A 23,309-nucleotide genomic window follows, 5' to 3' on the forward strand; every position below is an offset into this window, starting at 1 on the left:
TCTGTCACTTCTATAATCTATCACTCATCACTGTACGGGTGGCAGGCATCTCCAACCATTCTCTCTGTTTGACTGGCTGACTGGTGACTGAAGACATTATAGGGGGTGAGTGCTTCATGTTTGATCCGCTGGTTTTATCGTGATGAACGTGGATGATGTTGTTGACCTCTCCGTCTCCTCCTCTGCTGTCACGACAGAGCTCGTGTCAGCGGAGATGTTGGCAGGTGCGTTAGTTCTGGTCACCATCCTAACAGCTTTGCCAGGTATGAAACTCATGTTCTTCATGAATGTACAACCAAACTGACTCAGGATGTTTGTTATTACTTCTTTATAAACAAGTATTAGAGATAAGACGGCATGATTTCCCCTTTGTTGATATGTCTTATTTATTCCTTATTTCTATATCCAAATGTCACACATACTTCGAAAAGTTTCCTTTTAAGAACATAAACGACAAACTTATTCAATCCACTGTGCACATAAGCGTCTGTAGCCAGGTGTCCTTGCCTTTATGCTCCAGTTATTTATAAGTATTGATTGTCTTTTGTGCAAGGTGGTCAGGCAGGCAGGCAGCTGGCAGCACAGGACGACACCACGGCTGCACATTAAAGGCTCATTCTCTCGGCTTAAATGTTATGTGTCACTCTCTCTGAGCCGAGCACAAATGTGGTTATAAAAAAAAAGTTTTCCCCTGAAAAGCCACAGGCGAGGAAAATGTTTACGTGCACGTCACTGAAGTTTAGTGAAGTCTGAAGTCTCTCAGTTTCTGAGGATGTCTCCTCAGTGTGTGTGTGTGTGTGTGTACACAGGTATCCAGAGCAGGTGGAGTGTGTCATTTTCTAGGAAGGAGATCTGTGTGTGGGCAGGGACCACAGTCACTCTGCCCTGTCGCTATGACTACCCATCAGGTACAAAACGACAAATCTAAAACCTTTAGTTTTGCGTTTCGCATTTGTTGTACCCTCTCTTGGTTGTTTCATATTGAATACTTTTGTCAAAATAGTTTTATTTCCAAATATACGCTCGTCAGTAACTCGGGTAGTAACAACCAAATACAGTGGCCAGCTGCTGAAGCTCAAGGTTTGAAGCATCAACACGGCATTTCTCCTGCAGAGCTGCTGCTCATTGGATACGTTCTCCTTTTTCTGACTATATCCTCTTTAAAAAGTAAAGATTGTTGTGCGTTAAAAGTCCCAGTTCATCAGCCTTTTCTGAAATACTGACACCAACAGTCATGCCACGTTCAAAGTCACTGAAATCATCTTTCCTCCCCAGTCTGATGCTCACTTTGAACTTCAGCAGTTCATCGTCACACTGTCTACACGCCTAAATGCATTGAGTTAATGTCATGTGATTGGCTGATTGGACATTTGTGTTGCAAATCAAGTACTCAGTGAGTGTGTCTATGATAGAGCCCACATTGCTTATGGTGAAACATGTATCCCAGAGCTAAATCCTCTAACGCAATTTTGTTCCGGCTTCCCCAAACACTGCAGGCCACACTGTAAAGAGAGTCATGTGGTTCCGAGTGTCTGCAGAGGGTCGCAGGGAGTTCACCCACCACACTGACACAAACCAGATCAGCCTGTCATACCGTGGGCGCACACGGTAGGAGAAGCACAGATATGATGAGTGTTTTGAAATAAAATAAGGGCTTTAAAACATAACTTGACATCAGGGTTTCTCGCTTTCAGCTACATTGGGGGCAGCTACTCCAGCTGTTCAGTCCAGATCCGAGGTGTGAAGCTGAGTGATGCCGGTCAGTACCACTTCAGGTTTGAGACGGACCAACAACTGGGCAGATGGACCTCCCCGGACACCATAAGTCTGGACGTAACAGGTATGTTCATACAAACTCAACAGTGACAGTGATGACTGGATTACTCTCACTCAGCCACGTGTTTCATGTTTGTGCGAATGTACGAGTGTGCTTCAGACCTGCAGGTCCAGGTGCATCCAGCCAGACCCGCCAACATGTTTGGCTTTGGAGAGACGGTGTATGTAGGCTGCCAGGCCAGAGGATGTGCCGCACCAGGAAGGAGTCTGGCTCTCTATAGGTGTGTAAGTGTTCATGTTCATGTGATTACGTCACTGAGCTTTAGCTGATGTGAAATGGTGATCCGCACATAGGAATGGAATAAACCTCGGCTCCTATGAGAAATGGATGATCATCACCCGCTTTGACCGGCAGCAAGCTGGAGCATACACCTGTCGACCAATCCCACCACAGAATGTGCAGTCCCTTTCCGTCTCCCTGGCTCTGGGACGTGAGTAAACTCAGTCCAACCAATCAAGCAGGAGGTCTTCACGAGACCTGTTTGAGTCATAGTTAAAATAGTTTGGGATTTTTCATTCATTTTAGTTTTTATTTAGTTATTCATTTTTAGAGCAGGTTTGCTCGTTTTTATTTTTTAGTAAATGCTTAGTTTAAGTTTGGTTTTTATTAATTTTAGGGTTAGGGTGATAAGTGTTGTGTCATAAAAACCCAGCAAAAGATGCTATTTTAAAGGTTTATCAGGACAAATCAACAACCTAATATATGAAGAATGAAGAATCAAATATAACAGTCAACAAGAAAGTAACCTGGACTCAATCTGAGGAAAAACATGAGTTTTTAAAAAACAATTAAAAAAAAACTCAACCCCATTATCTAGATTACAAATGTTTTGTTTAAAGGTGCCATATGTAAGAATGTGGCCAAAAACAGTTACTACATTCAAATTCAAAATACCGAGGTCTTTTAGGTTTCGTTTTCTGACGTAACTGGCAACCCGTGGTTGTTCGGCAGCTGAGACTCTACTGACTGCAGTTATTGGTAGAAGACGGTAGGTGACGCCACATGGCAACACATGATTTCAAAACATAAACATGATTTGCAGTCTGCAAAATATTTATTTTAATGCAAATATTTTGGCTGTACTGTTGTTGTTGGTGAGTTCAGTTTGTTATATGAACATTATTCATATGTCTCTGGGACATATTAGGAGGATTTTATGGCCAGTTGATTTAGATTTATTACATAATGCACCTTTAACTTGCATAGCCTTATGTCTAACATTGTAAATAAAAACAAATTAAAAAATGTTAATATGAATGAATGAATGAAAAAGGCTCTCAAATACAACCTTTCAGATACAAATACACTTCATATGAACCCAAAAGGATTATGTTTGAAATTAATTTACAAATGAAAACTTAGTTAGTTTTATAAACTCACAATTCTGTTTCAGTTATTTATCATGGGATTTTTTTTAACTCTACTTTTTATTTTTTATTAAATTTTAGTTGTCGTTATTTAGTACATAGTTTTTGTTAACTATAATAACCTTGGTGTCGTCACGTTAACAGTCTTGCAACAATCTGCGCTGAAAAGAGAAAAATTAAGTTCATTGAAACTAACATTAGCAAGTTATATGACGCTGTATTTTCCTTTCTTTCTTTCTTTCTTTCTTTCTTTCTTTCTTTCTTTCCCTCCCTCCAGATGGTCCTCATTCCACCTCAATCGCAGTGTTTCCTGGAGGGGAGGTGAATGAAGGGGGGTCCGTCACTCTGACCTGCAGCAGTGACGCAGCTCCACCTGTAGAGAGCTTTGCTTGGTTTAAAGGTACAGGACAATACAGTATAATGTTGTCATATAATGACACGGTTGAGTGCACACATTATGAGATAGTTACACTACATTTCTACTCTGTCTGCTGAGGAAGAGCAGCTGAGATATTTACTTGATTTATTCGACATCAAATGCAAGCGTGTCGATATTCTGTTGATGACATAGATGATGTTCGCACTGCGCTGCAATGTCAAGACACATGTGAGTGTGTTTCTGCTCTGCAGACATGGAGAGTGGCAGCATCCCAGACAGTTTCAGGCCTCAGCTCCATCTGTCCCACCTCAAATACACAGACGGAGGAGAATACTTCTGCGTAGCGCGCAACTCACTGGGAACAGATCGCTCTCAACCGCTGCTGCTCAATGTCACTTGTAAGTGTTTGTGCATGTTCTCATCGGGATTAAATGAGCAGACAAAACCGAACCAAATGTCCCCCTGTAAACCAGGGGAAATCTTGCATTTATAGAAATTCTGCACAGAAAAATAAGCTAAATCCTCTCAAGTTATCCACATCTGTTATAATCAACATTTTTAAAGAGATGTTGTTCTTGTGCGTTTAAGGGGAAATTCCCGCACAGAGTTGGTAATTTCCTCACGTGCCACAAGCAGTTAAAACCCTGTGGGTATTAATTTGATCCAGTATATCACATTGTCTGAGGTCATAATTTTGGTTCTGAAATGTGAGTTCACATAAGTGATGTTTGGTTGAATTACCATCCATTATCAAAATCAATTAGTCCCATTTTCTAAGCCCACCTTCATAAACGGGATGATTTGACGATTTAGTAGACACCTGTAGCTACTGCCCCATTAAGCTTCTGTTCACTGCTTCATTGCTGCTCAATATGGCAGGAAATAAACCCACGGTGCAGTAACGATGTCCCCGTGCTGCATATTTAGATTCTCCAAAGAACACACATGTGCTGGTGAGTCCTCGAGGTGACATCAGAGAAGGTTCACATGTAAACCTGAGCTGCGGCAGTCAGGCCAACCCTCTTGTAAACAGGTATGGGGATACAGTACATGTATACTACTATATCTGTTATCAGTCTGATAACGTGTGTTAAAAAACTCTAAATGATCTTTCCTGCAGGTACGCTTGGTATCGTATTCTTGGAGATCAGGTGTTGGCCAAAGGAACATTTCAGAACCTGACGTTCACATCGGTGCGTGCTCACCATGCTGGTCAGTACTACTGCACAGCATCAAACGGACTTGGATATCAAAGTTCTGCGGTTGCGACGCTCACTGTGCTCTGTAAGTCGTGTTTTATACTACGAATCTAGTTTTTAACTGTGTATTTATTATATTTTCATCCCAACTGGGTTTACCTGAAATGACTGTGACCAATGCTTATTGTTATTTCACATATGTATGTAGAGGCTAACCTCTCCTCCATATACACACATCAATATTTCAAAGTTTCACCACCTTTTTTCCCTGCTTTTCCCCTTCCTCGACTTCTTCTTCAGTCCACTTTCTTCCTTTTCTGTGAGATCACTCATACTTTTTACTCTATTGTTCTTTATTGTCACTCTAGTTAGTTCTGCCTGTGTGAAATAATAATCTATTATGCTGGTACCAGATTAGGATTTAGTATTTTACCAGAAAATGACTTTGGTAGAAGTTGAGGTCACTTTTTTTTTTTAATAATATCCCTTTAGTAAAAGTTTTAAAGTATATGGCATTTACTGCACTTAGGCATATAAAATGTGCTTAAGTTTAAGAATTAAAAGTATTAAAGCTCATGAAGACTAGAAAAGCTTGATATAAAGCAAACCATTTTATTTGGTACAAGTAACAAAGATAATTAGAGGAAATGTTGTGATGTAAAAGTACAAGTTGCTAGAAATATAAATAACAAAGTAAAGTACAGATAAGTATATGTTATAATTTTGTACTTAAAGTATTTGTACGTTGTTACATTGCAACACTGGATCTATTCAACAAACTCTGCTGAATTACCTATACAACATCTTTGTGTCGTACTGAATTTGTGTCCCAAATATTCACAAAAGTCTAAAATGGTGACTTAAATAAATGCTTTGGGGGAAAAAAATAAAGAAGTACATTTAAAGTGTTTAATGAATATAATTAACATTAAATATTCCACTGCATGTCTCACTCTTTCCCTTACTCTTCCTCTCCAGACCCTCCTAAGAACACCTCGGTTCTGGCTCGTCCCTCTGGTGTGGTGGATGCGGGCCGACCGTTGACTCTGATGTGCAGCAGTCAGGGAAACCCAGTCGTGGACAACTTCACATGGCACCGTCTCTCTCTGGACGGGGGCTCTGTACAATGTTAGCATCCTAAAAATGTGATTGCACTTAACGTTAACACAAACAAACGAATACACTCTACGGAAAAAAAGCTTTGTGCACTTTGTGTGTGCTGCTGTTTTGGTTTCTCTGTCTGAAACACTGAGATGATTCTTCTTCCTGGTGTCTCACGCAGCCTGGGGCAGCAAGTCCGGTCCTGTTTTCACCTTCTCAGAGGTCGGCCCCGGGGAGAGCGGCCAGTACTACTGTGAGGCCAGGAACCGAATCGGAGCCCACAGGTCTCCGGTCCTCACCGTACGAGTCAGAGGTACATGATCACTCTGTCTTTGTGTTTCCTTGTCACAATAAAAGTGACTGAAAACATCTTCATTAGCAGCAGGGTTGTTGCAACAGGGTTAGAAAAGCCTGAGCAGACGATATAATGGCCTCCTTTACTTCTATGATCGGATGTGCACAGATGACTGTCCAGAAACTTCCACCCTATGCCACCACCTAAGATGATTTTCTGGAGGCAGTGGTGGGTGAGATTGGGTTATGTTGAATTAATGATTGAGGCAAAGGGTTAGGTTTGTAAGCATTTAGTGTTTTGTCAAGATAAACGAGAAGTCTTTTCTCAGTGGTCCATCTTCCGTGTGAGGGTGAGTGGGGTCAGTGTGGTTCAATGAGGCGACTCTGACACAGTCCTTGAAAAGCATCTGATTATATTTATATTTACATTTAGGGCATTTGGCAGACGCTTTTGTCCAAAGCGACTTACAATAAGTACATTTGTAACAAGAAAGGAACTTTCCATAAGTGCTATGATACAAGTGCTGAAGGTAGGAACCTATTAGTTACCAGGATTGTTATGAGGTTTCTCTGCAGACATAATATATAGTGCCCAAAGGGTGAAACCAGATTTAAGTGACCCTGTTATTTGTTAACTTTTGTAGTTTTGAGTTAATTTAGCATGTGAACAGTTCTCTCACAAGTTTGTTTTTAATACTTTTGTTTTTATGATGATAGAGAAGTGGAGGATAGACACAAGGATAATGTGCAGCAAAGGGCAAACCCCTTGTCTGCCTTAAGGCTAAACACACACTTACCCACTGGTTGCCCTTATTCTATGCATGTTTATATACATATATGCTATTGTTTTGTCAGTTTCTTTAAAATAATCATTGCTTAAATGTGGAAGATTTAAAACAGTATCGAGTTTAGTTTATTTATTTCACAAGCAGACATGCAAATCAAACCCTTCACGTTCATTAGTTTCTTCTAATGCTCGAAAAGGAGTGAGAAGAAGTTTAAAACTTATTTAATCTAACCCCTACTCCTTGAAACCCGAATAAATTCATCAGCACGGCTTCCTGTGGACATCTTTATACAACATTTAATCACATAATTTGTACTTTTATATATATATATATATATATATATATATATATATATATATGTATACATATACATATACATATACATATACATATACATATACATATACAGCAACATAGAGTAAATGTACACACAGTAGAAAATAGAATTATGTCAGAAGGAAATTAAGTAGAAAAAACAGTAGAAGAAAAAGCAGTGCACACTTTGAACCTTCATCCTTCAGGTTCACGTTCACACTGTCGTGGTTCGTCTTTTGCTGACGACTGTTCACTCTCACACTCTTTTCTCTTTCATAATGTGCACCGACGTCACTGTCAGGAGTGCATTAGAAGAGACGATGTGTCTCTGAAGAGCTCAGTGAAACACCCCAGTGTCGCTTTGACATCTCTGTTTCTGATTATCTGAGGGAATTGGGTAAGGGGGAGAAGAAAAAGGAAAAAAAAAAACAAGCTCAGCTTCTCAGTATTTATATGAGAAAATGGCATGACTGATGTTTGGATCGGTTTCTGTGAGTTTGAAGTGGTGAGTGATATAACCTGCCTGCTCTGTCACTATCACAGCATGAGGTCTGAGCTCTGGTCTTCATTGTGTATGGTCTCATAATTCCCGGCTGTTTTTCTATGAGTCATGATGAGTCATGTAAAGCTCTCTCCCTCTCTCTATAAGGGCAGAGGAGGAGGTGATGAGGTGTTGTGGAAAACTACTATTTGAGTCTAGACAGCTGAAGAAATGGAGTTAGGTTTGGAAATCACAACTGGAAACACAAGTCTCAAGTCTAGACAGCTGTGAAATGATGCACGGCTCTTTTCCCCGCTCCTCACTTTCTTTCTTTTTCTTCTTTCTATTTTTATGTCTTCTGTCCCTCTCTGCTCACTGCACTTCTATTTTTATTCTCCTCGTGTTGTCTCTTGATCCACCCTTCATTTCCCTTTTTTTTTTTTTTTTTTTTGCAGTCATGCTGATGACCTTTATTATCCTTCCACCGACAGGTCGTCTCAAGGTCATTGCCCTGGCATCAGCAGTGGGCGTGTCTGCTGCACTCATCACTCTGACAGTGGCCATTATGATCAGGTGACAGGAAGTGCCGATACACCTCTGCACACACCTGAAACTAGATCATACAAATCCAGCAGCACAAATAACACAGCAGTATTTATCAAATAAAATGTTGAAATAATACAATATTTGGTTAGAATAAGTATGCAGTATATTTGCTTTCACAGAACATTCTTCCAGTAGCTTTCTGGCTTAGTCATGTGGTCCTTTTCAATCTCTAGAGGTGCAGATATGTTCTTCTTGGAGAGCAACTGGATTTGCCTTTGCTGCCCTGCCATGAATACAGTGCTGGTGTTTGAGTGATGACAATTCATGAACAAAGACACAAAAGACACTTCCTCACAGTCCAAAGACATGCAGGTCATGTGGTCAGGTTCATTGAAGACTCTAAATGTATTAGTATTAATAAGTATGATGCAGGGAATTTAAATCCATTTATAAAGATATGAGAAAAGAGCGATGTTTCATCCATCTATTGTCCTCCACGTTATCTTCCTCATGAAGTTGAGTATCTTACCAGAAAATGACTTTAGTTGAAACTGAAGTCACTTTTTTTATAATATTACTAAAGTAAAAGTCTTAAAGTCTGTGACATTTACTGTAGTATCAAACGTGGTAGGGCAAGTTGTCAACTGGAAGTTTGTGGGTTTAATTCCTGGCTCTGCTCGTCTTTCTGTGTCCTTGAGCGAGACACTTATTTAGCCCCATGTTGCAGCGTGTGAATGAGTATGAAAGATCACCAAGAAAAGCTCTATTTTCAGTAAATACAGACCATTGCCAATTCTTCTTCTTCTGCATTTATTTGGTAGTAACGAGTCACAAAGACATTTAGAGGAAATGTAGTGGAGTAAAAGTAAAAGTTGCTAGAAATGCAAATAACAAATTAAAGTACAGATACGTGATTTGTACTTTGTCACATAGCAACACTGTCCACACCGAAAGACCCAGACCAGGACGTGAACCAGCTTCTTTGTAACTGTTCTTAATATTGTGTCGTTTTGTCATTATTTTATTGTATATTGTGTTTTCTTTGAGATGAGGTAGATGGGAAGACACAAGTACTACAGGACTCTGGCATTTACTCACTACTCAAGTGGCCATTTCTGTATTCGCCCACATACTAGAGATGTTTATCATCAATATGAATATTGTTTTATAGTTTAACTGCCTTGTTTTTAATGGTAGATTGAAGATGTAATCAGCCCTTTGTCTTCACAGTAAGAACATGCACAGAGTTGACATGGAGTCAGCAGAAGTAGTAAACAAGGTATGGAAACTATTGTGTGCTTATTTTTTTCACTGGTCTGATAATGACTCACCATTTTCATTGTTTCTTAGATGAAAGTTCAACATGAAAAGGTGCTTTAGAAATGTTTCCACAGTTAAATCAGGCTGTTTGGTTGCATGTGTGTGTCTGTGTGTGAAGTGTGTTTGTAATTCTCTCATTTGTGTTTGTCCGTGTGACCCCCAGCGTCCGTCAGTGACAGCTGACACCATGTTCTATGAGTCAGCACAGCAGACCTTCCCTGTGAGGAAGGGCAAGATGTCAGACATCCCGGTGAGCAACTCGGTTCACAAACTGAGCCTGACTTCGTTACATTACAAATCTATCTAAATATTTGAAGTGTATTTTTTTATTCCCTGTGCATACATACATGTGTGTTTATTTGTGCAGGAAGAACCAGAGGATTTGAGTGACAGCTCCCACCCCTCCATCGTTCCTCTGAATGATGCTCCACCAATCCCACAGGCTGAAACTTGCAATCCTGCCTCCACCTACATCACTGTCCACTACTCCAGATTATCCAGGTAGATATGTTGTTTTTTTTTAATTGATTTATTTATTTTTATGATTATTTATTTCCTGTCCATTTATAACACGGCTGAGATTTGTGTCATATGGAAATGGTTTTATCTAAATTATATAGGAACAATGACACATAACACAATCTAAATCCCAACTCTAATCCCCCGTTTCTATCACTTAATTCTTTTCTCTTGTTCATTCCTTTGTTTTTTTCATTTTTATTTTTTCATTTATTAACAGTTTGTTATTTTCTGTCTTTTCATCCACTCTATTCTCTAATCTCCTGCAAATATAATTTTTCTACAGTTACTCATAGGTTTTTTTTCTTTCTCTTTTGTCCCTTTCATTTATCCTCTCTTTACTCCTCCTTCTTGTTCGCGAGAGTCCAATAAATCTCTAGTTTTAGTTTGGTCTCACTCACAAAATTATATATATCCGTTAATGCTTTAATTCTGTTTTTTTGTCAATGCTGTTTCAGTTCAGACCAGGTGCAGTTCCAAAACATGCCACTAGGTGGTGACAGAAAACCAAAGGACTCCACAAAGTGTGTTTACTCCTTACTGCCCCAGACTCGTCCCTTAACATAAGAGACAGGTACGACATCATTTTGATGATGAATGTTAACTATATTCCTAACTGAAATGGCCTCTTTATAATTTATTATAAAGAGTAATAACAAGTATTTTGGTAGTGTGTACACTGGAGCACATCAATAATCTCTCTTGTGCAGTATAATACTCAAAATAAGATTTAACAATAATAATAATAATAATAATAATAATAAAAATGCAAGTTGAAAGGATAAAATTCTGAATTTACCTGTTTGACTTTATATTTTTTTCAAATACAGTGTCTTTTTGATGCATCCTTCATCACTGTGCTTCCATTTGCCCTGCAAGGACTGAGAAACCCAGAAACAAACACTTAATATGCCTTACTTGCACTCTTCTGGGTCATACACATGTATTCTGAAACTCTCTGTGGTTCTTCGGTCCATGAAGGCAACACGTGGACCTGCTGCTGAATGAAAGTCCTGCCTTTGCACCGTGTTGCATGTCTTTCCTGTTTTTTTACAAGTATCTTATCACAATAATTAAGTATTACGAAGAGAAAGTATAAAACTTCAATAATCATTTTAACTACTTTCAAATCCACTGGACAGGTTATAACCACTGTTGCTTTTTTGTTCATGCTTGACACTAAACATGTGCAACCTAGAATATGTATGACAGTATGAGTGCTTGCCACATTAACCTTTGCATCCACAGATTACAGATTATCGTTTGTATTCAAATGTAATGGTTTACATTAAAATTGACAGAATGGTAGTACAGCCTCTTTGGTTCATTTCTCACTTTTTATCTGCAAAGCAGTACTGAGTACATGTTAAAGAAAAACTGTTGTCAAAGACTAGGAAACAGGCTAGAAGACAGACAAGAAGCTCATCACCTGGTCCACTTGGTCATCATCTTCAAAAAGAATGAAGCCTCTGTCCTCCTTCTTGGCCCAGGGAGACACAATGTTGCCTTCTTTCTTTACTTTCATAGATGACTAAGCCAAAAACAGAGGGCAAGAGCCTAATTGGCGGCAAGGTCCTCCACGTAGTATCAAAGCATGTGAAAAATGCCAAAGAAAGGAGAATCCTGAACAATTTGACAACAGGAAGAACAGTTTTGCCACCGGGGCCCTGCCCAGTTCCAAAGTGTCTCCCACATGTATTCCACCTGGAGAAAGGACCAGTAACCCTACTCCTCAACTGGTCTCCAACCTGGACCTGCCAGCTCCTCAGGAAGACCAGTGGCCTTTGCCAGCGGGCAATATGTGTGCGGGCGAGGCAGCCAGTTATGAAGTAATTTATCATCACTACTGAACTGTTTGTTTCGAACCATCAGGGCTTCAGAAACGAGGTAATGGCGCAGATGCACACAAAAAAAACTGTGTTAATTAGTACTTCCATTCTATGGGAGCTTTAATGTACTTAATTTGCCGTTGTAAATTTGGATCCACAGTTTTCGCCATAAAACCTCAATAAAGAAAAAGAAGAAGCCTGCCGAGCTGTCATCTATGGTCAGTGCAACCAAACTTTTTAAAATTGCCATTTAGTTAATATGTATTTATATATGTAAAGAATACAAGATTAATTTTTTTTTTTTATTATTATTATTTTAATTTTATTAGAATAATTTCGTTAAATGTACAATTATTTAATTTATTATTTTTGCTTTATTTTCCTTACAAAAATGAGAACGTGACCGAGTATATCCCATCCAGTCCCTTTACACACTTCTGTACAGTAGGTGGCGGTATACGCAAACAAAAGCTGTAATCGCCAATAATAAGAAGGGAGAAGAAGAGTCAATAGAGCGCTTCTGTTTCGACACAGAGGTGAGCGCGACACTCGCTAGCATTTAGCCATCACCACGGAACTGTTTGTAAAGAACCTTCAGGGCTTCATAGACGAGGTAATGGCGCAAATACACACCAAAAAACAGTTAATTGGTACTTCCGTTGTATGGGAGCTTTATGTTGCCGTAGTACATTTGGATCCACCGTTTTGCCGTAAAACCTCAATAAAGAAAAAATAGCCTGTCGAGCTGTCAGTGCTACAGAGCCAAACTTTTTTTATATTGCAATTTAATTAATATATTTATATCCATGTAATGTTAAGCCTCCTTCGTCTGCGTGTCGTGTGTCGTGTCACGTGACGACGGAGCAAAAGTTTGGCTAACACTCGTTTCAGTGGAAACGTGGCTAATAAAACCGACATTACGGAGCCTCCTTGTTTCTTTAAGTCGGCAGTATGGGAGCATTTCACATACTCGGCGGAAAAAAGTGATGCCAACCTCGTTGTCGACAGGGTTTTTACCGCGTTTCAAATAATCTTCCACGAGTGACGGGAACCGCATCGAACATGTCGACGCACGTTCAACGACACCATCCCGTGATTCATTTAAGCGGGACACGGAAGAAACACCTACCGCCGCAGTCTATACTCTGCTAAATGTATTTCACTCGAAGTTACCGGGCTATTCTAATCTGGGTTTTCACGGCACTGCACACAGTATGCGCCCGTTTGCGGTGGTCGAGAATGAGGGGTTCAAGTGTGTGCTCGAGCCCCGGCAGACACACCTGTTCCCCGGGACATTGATGACGGGGGGACAGTGTCACCGCACGGAGAACAAGCTTCTCACCAGACAATAGTGGACATGGTGTTGTTTTCTGAAGAAGAACTTTCATTCATTGTTTTTATTTATTTGTTATTTAATTTCAGGTTTACAGCACAGAAGTCTGTTACTTCAGATTGTGGTGATTTTTTTTTACAAACTAAGATATCCTACTATGTACTACTAACATGTGTTTTGCACTAACTGCACTGCAACGATTGGAGCAAAGTGTCGAGTGCGTGACTGTTAGAAGTTGTGATGCACAGGATAGGATTTGTGTACCTGTAACAAGGATTTGTGAACCCATAGTCCCTCTTTTGTGTTAACAAGGTTTAAAAAAAAAAAAAAATATGTACAACTTCAAATTTACGGTTACACATTTGTGACTTTAGTGTATAATATACCTTCATAGAGGGAGAAGGAAGTGGGCCCTGAGGAGGCTCAACGATGACCTCAATGTGAGTGAATGAAAAAACGTGGCAATTATACGTTCTATCCATCAATTTTTTTTAAAATAATGCAGTCATTACATTATCAATAAATTGCAGTCCTGTTTTCCCCCTTCAGAGACAGCTGAAGACAGCCCTTGCGCAGCCCCTTCGAGTGGTTGGTTGTGGGAGTGAGCAGAAAGGGGAGCAGGCAGAGGAGGAGGAGATGGGAAGCCAGCCCCTTCCTACCTCTTCATCTTCTTTAACCCCTCCATCTCCACGACTGTGGAGTATGACTCTATCCATGTTTAATTTCTTTGAATAATGCAGTCACTACATGGTCAATAAATTGCAGTCCCTTGCCCAGCCCCTTCCTCGAGGTTGGTCCTTGGAGTGAGGAGGCGGAGGAGGAGGTAGGGAGCCAGCCCCTTCCTACCTCATCATCCTCTTTACCCCCCTCCACATCCACGACTGTGGAATATGACTCTGAGGAGGAGGCGACAAAAGTAAGTTAAAGCCTTGAAATTGCCATCAGACCACCGTTCAAATTCACTAAGCTCATGTGTACTTGTTCTTTATTCTGAAGGTGACCTTCTGAAGGAAGAAGAAAAAGTGCATGTTAGCACATTGGGAGACATTTCTCCATCATAAAGTAGCTCAAAATTAAGTAAAATTGAAGAATAAAACTGGCTTGGACTGCAACCCTGGTTGTCTTGGTCTCTGGGAGTTGGGAGAAAAGAGGAGCACTTTTATGTTACGCTCAGGTTACCCCTCGGCTGGGGCATAACACTATAGGCATTAAGCCAATTCTAGAGTATATGCTTATTTTCTCTCTTCCATTGGAGGACAACGGAGATTAATTGAAATAAGCCACATACTAGCACCACGTAAAATTGTTTCATTTTATTTAAGTTAAGAGCGTATGAGACAAAACTACTGAAACAAGAAATAAATGTGTGAATTCTGCTGTGGTGAAACTCTTCACAGATCTTCAGTGAAAGAGGGACTATCCAGTTTGTATGAACTGCACTAAATAAAGCAGCTTCAAATTGAATCTTTCCTATGCTTATTTGACTGTTTAAGGTAATGACAAAACAAAGGACATACAAAAATCTCCAGGGCACTCTCTTTCAAATGATCAAAATACCTTTGTATGTGTGTATCCAATGAGTTCCAGGGTGTCAAACTGATTCTATAAAACAATAGACCACCTTATAGTGACTGGAACAGTCCTTGCTCCATTTGTCACTACATAATACTTTACACAGAGGCAGAGAACATAAAAATAAATAATATTATAATAACTTTGTTTTTAATTGAACATGCACTCTTTTTCTGAACCAACAACAAGATAAACTGGTTCAGAACTAAATTGCTGGTAAATATTCATGTCATGTTCCCTCAAGTGTTGGGCCAGATTTGCTGCCATCTGCTGGATTTGTACATGTTTACACCCTTTCTAGGTCCAAGTGTGATATTCCAATTCATAGAACATTGTAAGATTTCCTCTTGTTTCATAGAATCTGTTTATCACCCTGATGTAGAATTGAGGGCAAAACAAATGTTTGATTATTTGGTTTCACATGACCATCCTTTTACATTGTTTTATATTTTCTTTGACTTAGTTTTTTTTTTCATCCAAAAGTGGAACTCCCTCACTAACCTTATGGGTCCAAGAAGCCTGTTTTCAAAATATCTTGCACATTATATTCTGCATTATACGCTTGGTTTGAATGCTGATTCAACTTCCTGTATTAAATCTTTTTTTAACAAAGCAGAAGCTCAGCCGGCCATTATGCAAATTACACACAGTTTGTGACGGTAAAGACACTGTTGCAGAACAGTTCACACGATAATAGATCAGCAGTAAAGTTAGTGACAAAGTGATGCACTTCGTTCCATTGATAGCAAATGTTTGTTGACTGCTTATAACAGTCAAAAAATATACCACAGGGATTTCTTTTAAATAAAGCATGCATTCATAACATGTTGATTTATTCAACTGAAGTTGAACAGAAACCTAAAATAAATCATATTAGATGCTGAGGACAAATACTCAAGTCGGTCTCATGACTTTCTCACTGTTTTTTTTCTGCAGATGTGGTACTCTTGTAAATTGCACATCTGAGAGTTTCATAAATGATCATCTCGGGAAAACTCTTGCAACAGTAACATCGTCGAAAAATAAATAGGACCACACAATAAATAAAATGTCTGTCATAACACAGCCTTGAACTAAGAGGAAATGTTCTCCGTAATAATTGTGTCATTATCATGTTCCTCTCACGTGGAAGTGAAACATCCGTTTCACACCTTTGAGATGTTGGCCTTGCAAATAAAGACAGAAAGCAAAAAAGCGTCAACAAGTGGGTTGGACATGGAGTGAAATTACAGTTACAGGAAATAAGCTTCCTGTCAAATGCCTCGGTTAATGCAAAGAACATAAATGGTACAAAAAAACCTTATCCTGTGTCGTCCCATAGAGTTGAAGCTGAGCTTTAAGTGGTTTTAATGCAGCTGCTGCTACGGGAATATGAAAACCACGTAATACCATCTGTCTCTGTGAACGCACTATTGATACGTTCTTAATTGTAACCGTATTGAAATATAAATGCAACTCATGACAGAAAGCTGAACTTCATTTGCTGTCTTAGAGCAATCACCACTGACTCATTCATCCTGTAAATACAATAATGCAGTCCACTGTTTATCATTAGTTCAAGTTTACGTACAATATAGAACAATAGTTTTGATAATTTCATGCAGAAATGTAACATATAACTTTAATAATTAAAATTCTAAAGTCCAAAATAACACCTCCCACAGAGACATTTTGCATAGAGGGTGAAACTGAGACGAAAATGAAGTCCTGAGCATAATTTTACTGAATAAACACTGTATTGTTCTGTTGTTCTGAGTAGAACCAATGAATCTAGAAGTCGTGTTTACCCGTGCACGCCCAAGATATCTTACATTTGTGTACGTTTCGGGTTTGGAGAACATCTAACCTTGTAATCAGCACTTGGAGTCAAGAAACCATCCCACTTCTGCTTTTCATTTGACACAGTTACTCCCTGATTAGGTCTTTAGTCGGTCAGTTTGCTGTAGCTGGTGAGTACAGATACATTCTTGATATTTTACTGCCATTGACTTTATGGTAATGAACTGTGTCTTAAACCATTATGTTATAGACTCAGGTCAATGATGGGATATTTCATTCTGATGATCCTTGTTCTTATGCCAGGTAAAGGAATACTGATTAACACGTATTCTATATGATATAAATGTGTGTATTAATGCTATATAATATAATCAACAAATCTTTAATTGTTTTTGCCCAAAGGTGTTTGGAGTGGAGATTGGAGGGTGACCTTAGAGAGTCAGTGTGCTTTGACGGGCACATCAGTAGCTATAAAGTGTGAATATGACTACCCTTCATACCGTGGTCATACTGTTTCCACAGAGAACTGGTTAAAACTCAATCTGACAAAGAAGGTTCCCCTCTCTGATCTGCGTCCACCTCCAGACTATAAATATATGGGCAACAAACATGGCAACTGTGACCTGAAGATCAATAATGTCAAACCCACGGATGAAGGACTGTACTATTTCAGATTTGAGACAAATGTTAACAAATGGACAAGTAAATCCCCCGCTCGTTTGACTGTGCGAGGTAAGGACAAAACAATGGACATTATTATAGGTCATTATTTTCACAGTTTTAAGTACAAATAAATCTGTTTCTGACCCAGCACCAGAGTTGACCGCCTTTGTGAGTCCGACCACTGTGTCAGAGGGATATAACGTCCGACTGAGCTGCCAGTCAGGCTGCTCTTCACGTTCAGACATCGTCTGGTTCAGGGATGGACAAAGAGTGCAGATATCACAGTTCTCAGCCAGAAGAGAGGATGCTGGGAAGTACCAGTGTGCCGTCCTTGGACAAGAGACAGCCAGATCTGCCTCTGTGGCTCTGAATGTTCTCTGTAAGTACCAACTTAACACTGAATCTCAAATGACAGGCTGTTTTCATCACATAACGCAACCATTACCAACCTTAACAATGCTACAATTTAAATTCTTAAGATCTCCTTTGCATCCTGGATAAAGAACAAAATTCTCAATAAATAGCTCATAATAATTGTCATTTTTAAAAAAGACCTGAGTGTCCTTGTGACAGTGAGTCGGCAAAAACAACACCTGGATGCTAATGTGAAGCACAATTTATATTTTAAAGATCTCTGTGACTAAAGCTTATTGTTTTCAGATGAAGTACTCCGCACACAAATAATGCTAGAAATGATAATGAGAAAGAAGTCGGACTAGATTTAGATTTAAAATTAATCTCTGTTATCCTTCAAAGGAAGGGAGAAAAGCATAATACTCTAGTCTTTGCTTAATGTCTAAAGTAATCTACCATCACACTACACTTCATGCTGTTTATACTCAGTATGTTCATGTTTACTTTTTTCTGTGGTCAGATGCTCCCAAGAATGTGACACTGTCGATAAGTTCACCAGCAGACATCGTCAGAGGAAGTTCATTGACCTTCACCTGCAGCTGTGAAGCAAACCCACCTGTGACACATGAAGGATACAGACTGTACAAGGACAGAGGGTTGGTCAGTTTAGGACAGAACCACACCATCTCTGAGATCCAACCCATTCACAGTGGACTGTACCACTGTCAAGCAAAGAACAACATCAGATGGATGGGCATCAACTCGACTGAGATTCACCTTGATGTCAAGTGTAAGTGTGATGATGTGTTACTCTGAGGAGAAAATAATCATATACTCTAGTTTTTGCTTAATGCCTATAATAATCTACCATCATACTACACTTCATATTATTTTTACTCACTCAGTATGTTCATATTTACTTTTTTCTGTGGTCAGATGCTCCCAAGAATGTGAAACTGTCGATAAGTTCACCAACTGACATCATCAGAGGAAGTTCAGTGACCTTCACCTGCAGCTGTGAAGCAAACCCACCTGTGACACATGAAGGATACAGACTGTACAAGGACGGAGGATTGGTCAGTTTAGGACAGAACCACACTATCTCTGAGATCCAACCCAGTCACAGTGGACTGTACCACTGTCAAGCAAGGAACAACATCAGATGGATGGGCACTGACACGGTCAACTCGACTGAGATTCACCTTGATGTCCAGTGTAAGTGTGATGATGTGTTACTCTGAGATGATAGCTCAGTCTCCATGTTTCTATATCAGGATGTGTCAAGACTGTGAAAGACTTGTGTGGAGAGGAAGTGTTGATGAAAATGTTCATGTGTCATATTTGCACAGTAGCCTACAGACATTAAACGTTTAGACTAGTCAAGAGATAAACCTGAATATTCAAAACTTACCTCTCAAATTAGAAACAATGTCATAACAATGGATTCTCTGGCCCCTTACACCATCACAACTAAATCCCGAACCCTAACCTAAAACTAAGTCTAACCCTAACCCTGGATTTCCACTGGACGCGTTAGTCTCAACATGAGTGAGAATGGTCACATCAGAATCAATGCGAGCTTTTGTCTAGACTGCACAGTTGGAGAGCGACTATTCATTTAGTTTTCACTGTCCTTTGTCTTCAGATGAGCCCATGAATGTTTTAGTTTCAGTGGAGCCACAACAAGTCGCAGAGGGCGGCAGTGTGAATCTGACCTGCAGCAGTGAGGCTAACCCTGCAGCAGACAACTACACCTGGTACAGTAGGAGGACACATTCAGCCAACTCCAACTCTATGGTCCAGGTGGGCTCAGGACAGATGCTGTTTCTTCAGTCTGTGGAGGCTTCTCACTCAGGACTGTACGTCTGCCAGGCCAGGAACAGTGTGGGGGAGAACAACTCTACTGAGGTGCTTCTCACTGTGGAGAGAATGGATCAAGGTATGAGCCACTTTAGAAAAGTCACTTTTTTATTGTCATCATTCTCAAAAGAAGGGCCACACAGTTGGTGTAGTGGTTAGCACTCTTGAGCCATCTGTCGATAGCTGAAGAGGATTATTTCATTATTTGGGGCAAAAGTCCAACATCGCGAGTTAGAATCCCACCTTACCCAAACATAACCTTCTGAATTGAGTTCATAATACTTTGCTACAATGTGTGTTTATACTTTAAGGAGATTCATTTAGCATTTAAAGTGAATCAGAGTGCTGCAAAAAGGAATAATGCTGCCTTTACATGCTAGTTTTGGCAAAGCTTGAATCTTATAATAACAATGATAAACTTATTTCTGTAGCATATTTCATGAATAAAGTAACACATGTTAAGCTGGTAATCAAGAAAAAAGGCTGACAAAGTTCACTATACAAATGAAATACTAGTTCCCAAATATTAAGCTCCACTTTGACTTATGATGGGTATATATTAAGAGATGTGTAAGTGTAAATCTTAGCTTATTGTGGAAATAACATTTGTTTGATGTTTTTATTATTATTATTAACCCTCTCAAGTAAATACAGCCACAGGGATGTTGGCAAGGTACTTTATTTGAAAACAAAACTAAATTATAAATATAAAAACGGATACCATTTATCAAAAAAGATAATATAAAGTAAATACAATATACCATAACTAATTACAGTACACAGTAAAACTACAAACAAAGCCTATACATTATTCTTTGAATCAGTGTACAGTGTGAAATGATGTTGAGAGTCAACCCATTCATTTAAATATCTATAAATATAAATATCTACTTCCTCTTCTCTGCAGCCCATCTGATGTTTTCCGCTTCCTTGCTGTTATGCCAAGCGTGAAACAGCGCCCCAAAAACCTACTTGTGGACAAAAATATATTACATCCGTAGGACCTTTTATGCCCTTTTTTGCACTCAACATACAAACATCAGAAAGCGAAAGTCCTGTATCCAAAATAACTGTGAAATCTCAGTCTAGAAAATATCTCGCTCGTATTACAACATAAGGATTTACATGAACTTAAATTCTATTCATAGAAAATGGCTACAACATGTACTTTGGACTTTGTTATATAATATAATAATAATAAGGATAAGTTGTACTGGCATAAATATGTAATTTACTACCAGCTGTAAATGCTACAATGTAAAGTCCTGTGTGGTTTTGTGTGTTTGGTCTGTGATATATGATGACTGTGTGGTGTGTCATGTTTGTCCTAAAATTGTCATTCTGTCAGATGTGAGACACATGACAAATTTCTGACAGGACTAACATCTTTAAATGTGTGTTCCTCCTCAGGCGGCCAGTCCCACCGAATCATAGCTGGATTTGCAGGACTCATTGTTGTTGTGGCTATTCTGACAGGTCTTCTTCTGTCCTGGTGAGTATGGACGGACACAGTGTGTGTGAAACACACTTTTCCCACTATTACAGAAAAACGTATATCTAAAATATGACAGCACAGGATTGAGCCACTTTTTGATGCAGATGCCCAGATTAGTACATAAGCGAAAATGTAGCATGAAATTTAAGTAAACAGATGACATTATACCTTTTGGCCATAACTGAGATGCTCTGTGTAGTGTTTACAAATGTTGTACATGTGTACATTTAGATTTTTGTATCCCAAAACAAGGAAGAAAGTACTCAGAGAGCCCAAACCTCTGCCACTCAGTTTTCATCTGTATGAATTGTCATTTAAATCTGTATTTAACCTTTTGGATTATGCTGCTCACAAACCTGAGTTGGAAAGATTAATCAAATATTCTACTTTATAAGTTAAAGTACCACTGCTTTGATAGCAGATTTTACCGAGGTACAAGTAAAAGTAGCTTGTTTATAATATACTCGGAGTAAAAGTTCTTTCTTGTGTAGCACAGATTGTAATTGTTTTTTTTAATTAAAGACAAACCTTTACAAATGAAAGTGCTGACAAGATAAAACATGTAACCACATAATGTACATAATGTATCAGTCAAAGTGGGTCAAAAGTAAAAAAAAAAAAGTTTTAATTCAGGCCAATATTTTGTTTTACTTAGAAACAGGTGTGGTTTAAAATGTAGTGAAGTAGAGTGCTTCACCTATATTTCTACATGCAATACCCCCCAGCATCCACCAGAGGGCCATGTGGAGCACTTATTTATTGTGTTATGTGTAACAATTATTTGTGTTCCTTTGTCAGGAAGAAACTAAGAGAGTGCACAGAGAAAAACGTGAGTCCACACAGTAAACAAATTCAAATGAGTAATCTGTTTCTGATCAGTGATATCATTGAAATGATTAAAACATATTATTCACCTGTGAAAGAAAACCTGATGTTGTTTCCTGTTCTGTCCTCGTCTGCAGGCTGTGTCTGGCTCCAGTCTTGAGCTCCACGGCTTGAGTTCTTCAGTCAAAGAAGATCAGCTGGACAACGTTTATGCCAACATTGCAGTTTCATCCTCTCCCTCTCTTGTAAGTGCTGAACAGGTGGTGCTTCTCATTCACAAATGAACTCACAAGCATAAATGACACAACACCATATTTTCTTTTGTTTTTTTAATGAATTCACTGCTCTGCTCTGGCTTCAGAACCCAACTTCTGATGAAGCTGACGTGGTCTACTCGACTGTGATCATCAAACACAAAGCAACTAATGCTGCACCTCCCATAAAGTATGTTTTCTGTCCGTACCTGTAACACTGCACAGATAATATTTTGTTTCATTTGTGACTTTCAGTCAAGTCCAGTTCATGCCAGTGACTTTTAGACTGTTACAAAACAACATGAATTGGTGTGAAAGGACCACATTTTTTCACCAGACCAAGAAAAATGAATCCTGTAGCCAGGACTTCACAATAACTTTATGTATTACCTGTTTTACTTTGTTTTAAATGCTCACTCAAACAACCTTAAAAGTCACTTCAAATGTGAGTATAACTCCCAAAGTCTTGAGTACAGTGCCCTCCTGAATCACCAAAGGGACTTTTGTCTTAAAGGCAACTACATTATTAAATCATCTGTAAATTTGCTCTCCCCTTGTATTTAACCATACTGAATTTGAATGTGCTTTGTCTTCACCCCCAAAAACACCACAAAAAAACCCACCACAAAGCCATTCACTTCCATGCTAGTTAACAGTGGAGGTACTCTACCTTGATATCAAATATAGTAAATGTCAATATTAACATGTGTAGACACTGGAACAATGCCCAATCCATTAATACTTATTCATATCATTTCTCTTCAGGTCTAAAGCAGGAGCAGAGGAGGATTCTGTGATCTATGCTACTGTGGCTAAATCCAGAGCATCCTGATCTTAGCACAAGTGCAATGGTAGATTGAAAACAATCCCTTTTTTTCAAGTGTTTAAATACTTTATTATTATTAGTATTAGTAGTAGTAGTAGTATATTTTGTAGTAGTAGTAGTATATTTTGTATTTATAATGTATTTATTTTTTGTTTTGCATGGTCATACTTTATGTCTTTGGAGACAATGCCACAGAGGGAGAGGCACGATTTAATAAAGATTATGCTAAATACTACACCTGTATTTCATCAGTCGCAGTTACTGCACTTCACATTCCATTGCATTACATGTCATTTGACTTAGACTCAAGTATCTACAGGGTGTATACAGAACGAAATGTTGCTGCATATAATTGCAATAAAAAACAGAATTA

At 39.0% G+C, this 23,309-nt stretch overlaps 2 protein-coding genes across 2 annotated transcripts; both read left to right on the forward strand.

The window, feature by feature from the left end:
• Positions 1–214: 214 nt before the first annotated feature.
• On the forward strand, positions 215–18,492 carry LOC310935049 (sialic acid-binding Ig-like lectin 10; the record flags this gene model as incomplete). The annotated part of the gene is made up of 21 exons (XM_083898877.1): positions 215–263; positions 810–908; positions 1,497–1,608; positions 1,695–1,840; positions 1,937–2,057; positions 2,131–2,267; positions 3,482–3,604; positions 3,835–3,981; positions 4,511–4,616; positions 4,704–4,867; positions 5,761–5,910; positions 6,065–6,196; positions 8,253–8,334; positions 9,538–9,586; positions 9,791–9,877; positions 9,995–10,128; positions 13,703–13,748; positions 13,858–14,008; positions 17,182–17,361; positions 17,471–17,701; positions 18,197–18,492. 21 exons carry the CDS (start codon positions 215–217, stop codon positions 18,490–18,492), a joined length of 2,742 nt encoding a protein of 913 aa, XP_083755003.1.
• Positions 18,493–19,470: 978 nt separating this feature from the next.
• LOC310935068 (uncharacterized protein) lies at positions 19,471–22,987 on the forward strand (the record flags this gene model as incomplete). The annotated part of the gene is made up of 6 exons (XM_083898901.1): positions 19,471–19,615; positions 20,947–21,028; positions 21,830–21,860; positions 21,994–22,101; positions 22,218–22,300; positions 22,876–22,987. The coding sequence occupies 6 exons, from the start codon at positions 19,471–19,473 to the stop codon at positions 22,940–22,942; spliced, it is 516 nt and encodes a 171-aa protein (XP_083755027.1). The 3' UTR covers positions 22,943–22,987.
• Positions 22,988–23,309: the final 322 nt, after the last annotated feature.

This window comes from Microchirus variegatus (genome assembly GCF_963457635.1).
Source record: "Microchirus variegatus genome assembly, chromosome: 1".
Taxonomy (NCBI): Eukaryota; Metazoa; Chordata; class Actinopteri; order Pleuronectiformes; family Soleidae; genus Microchirus; species Microchirus variegatus.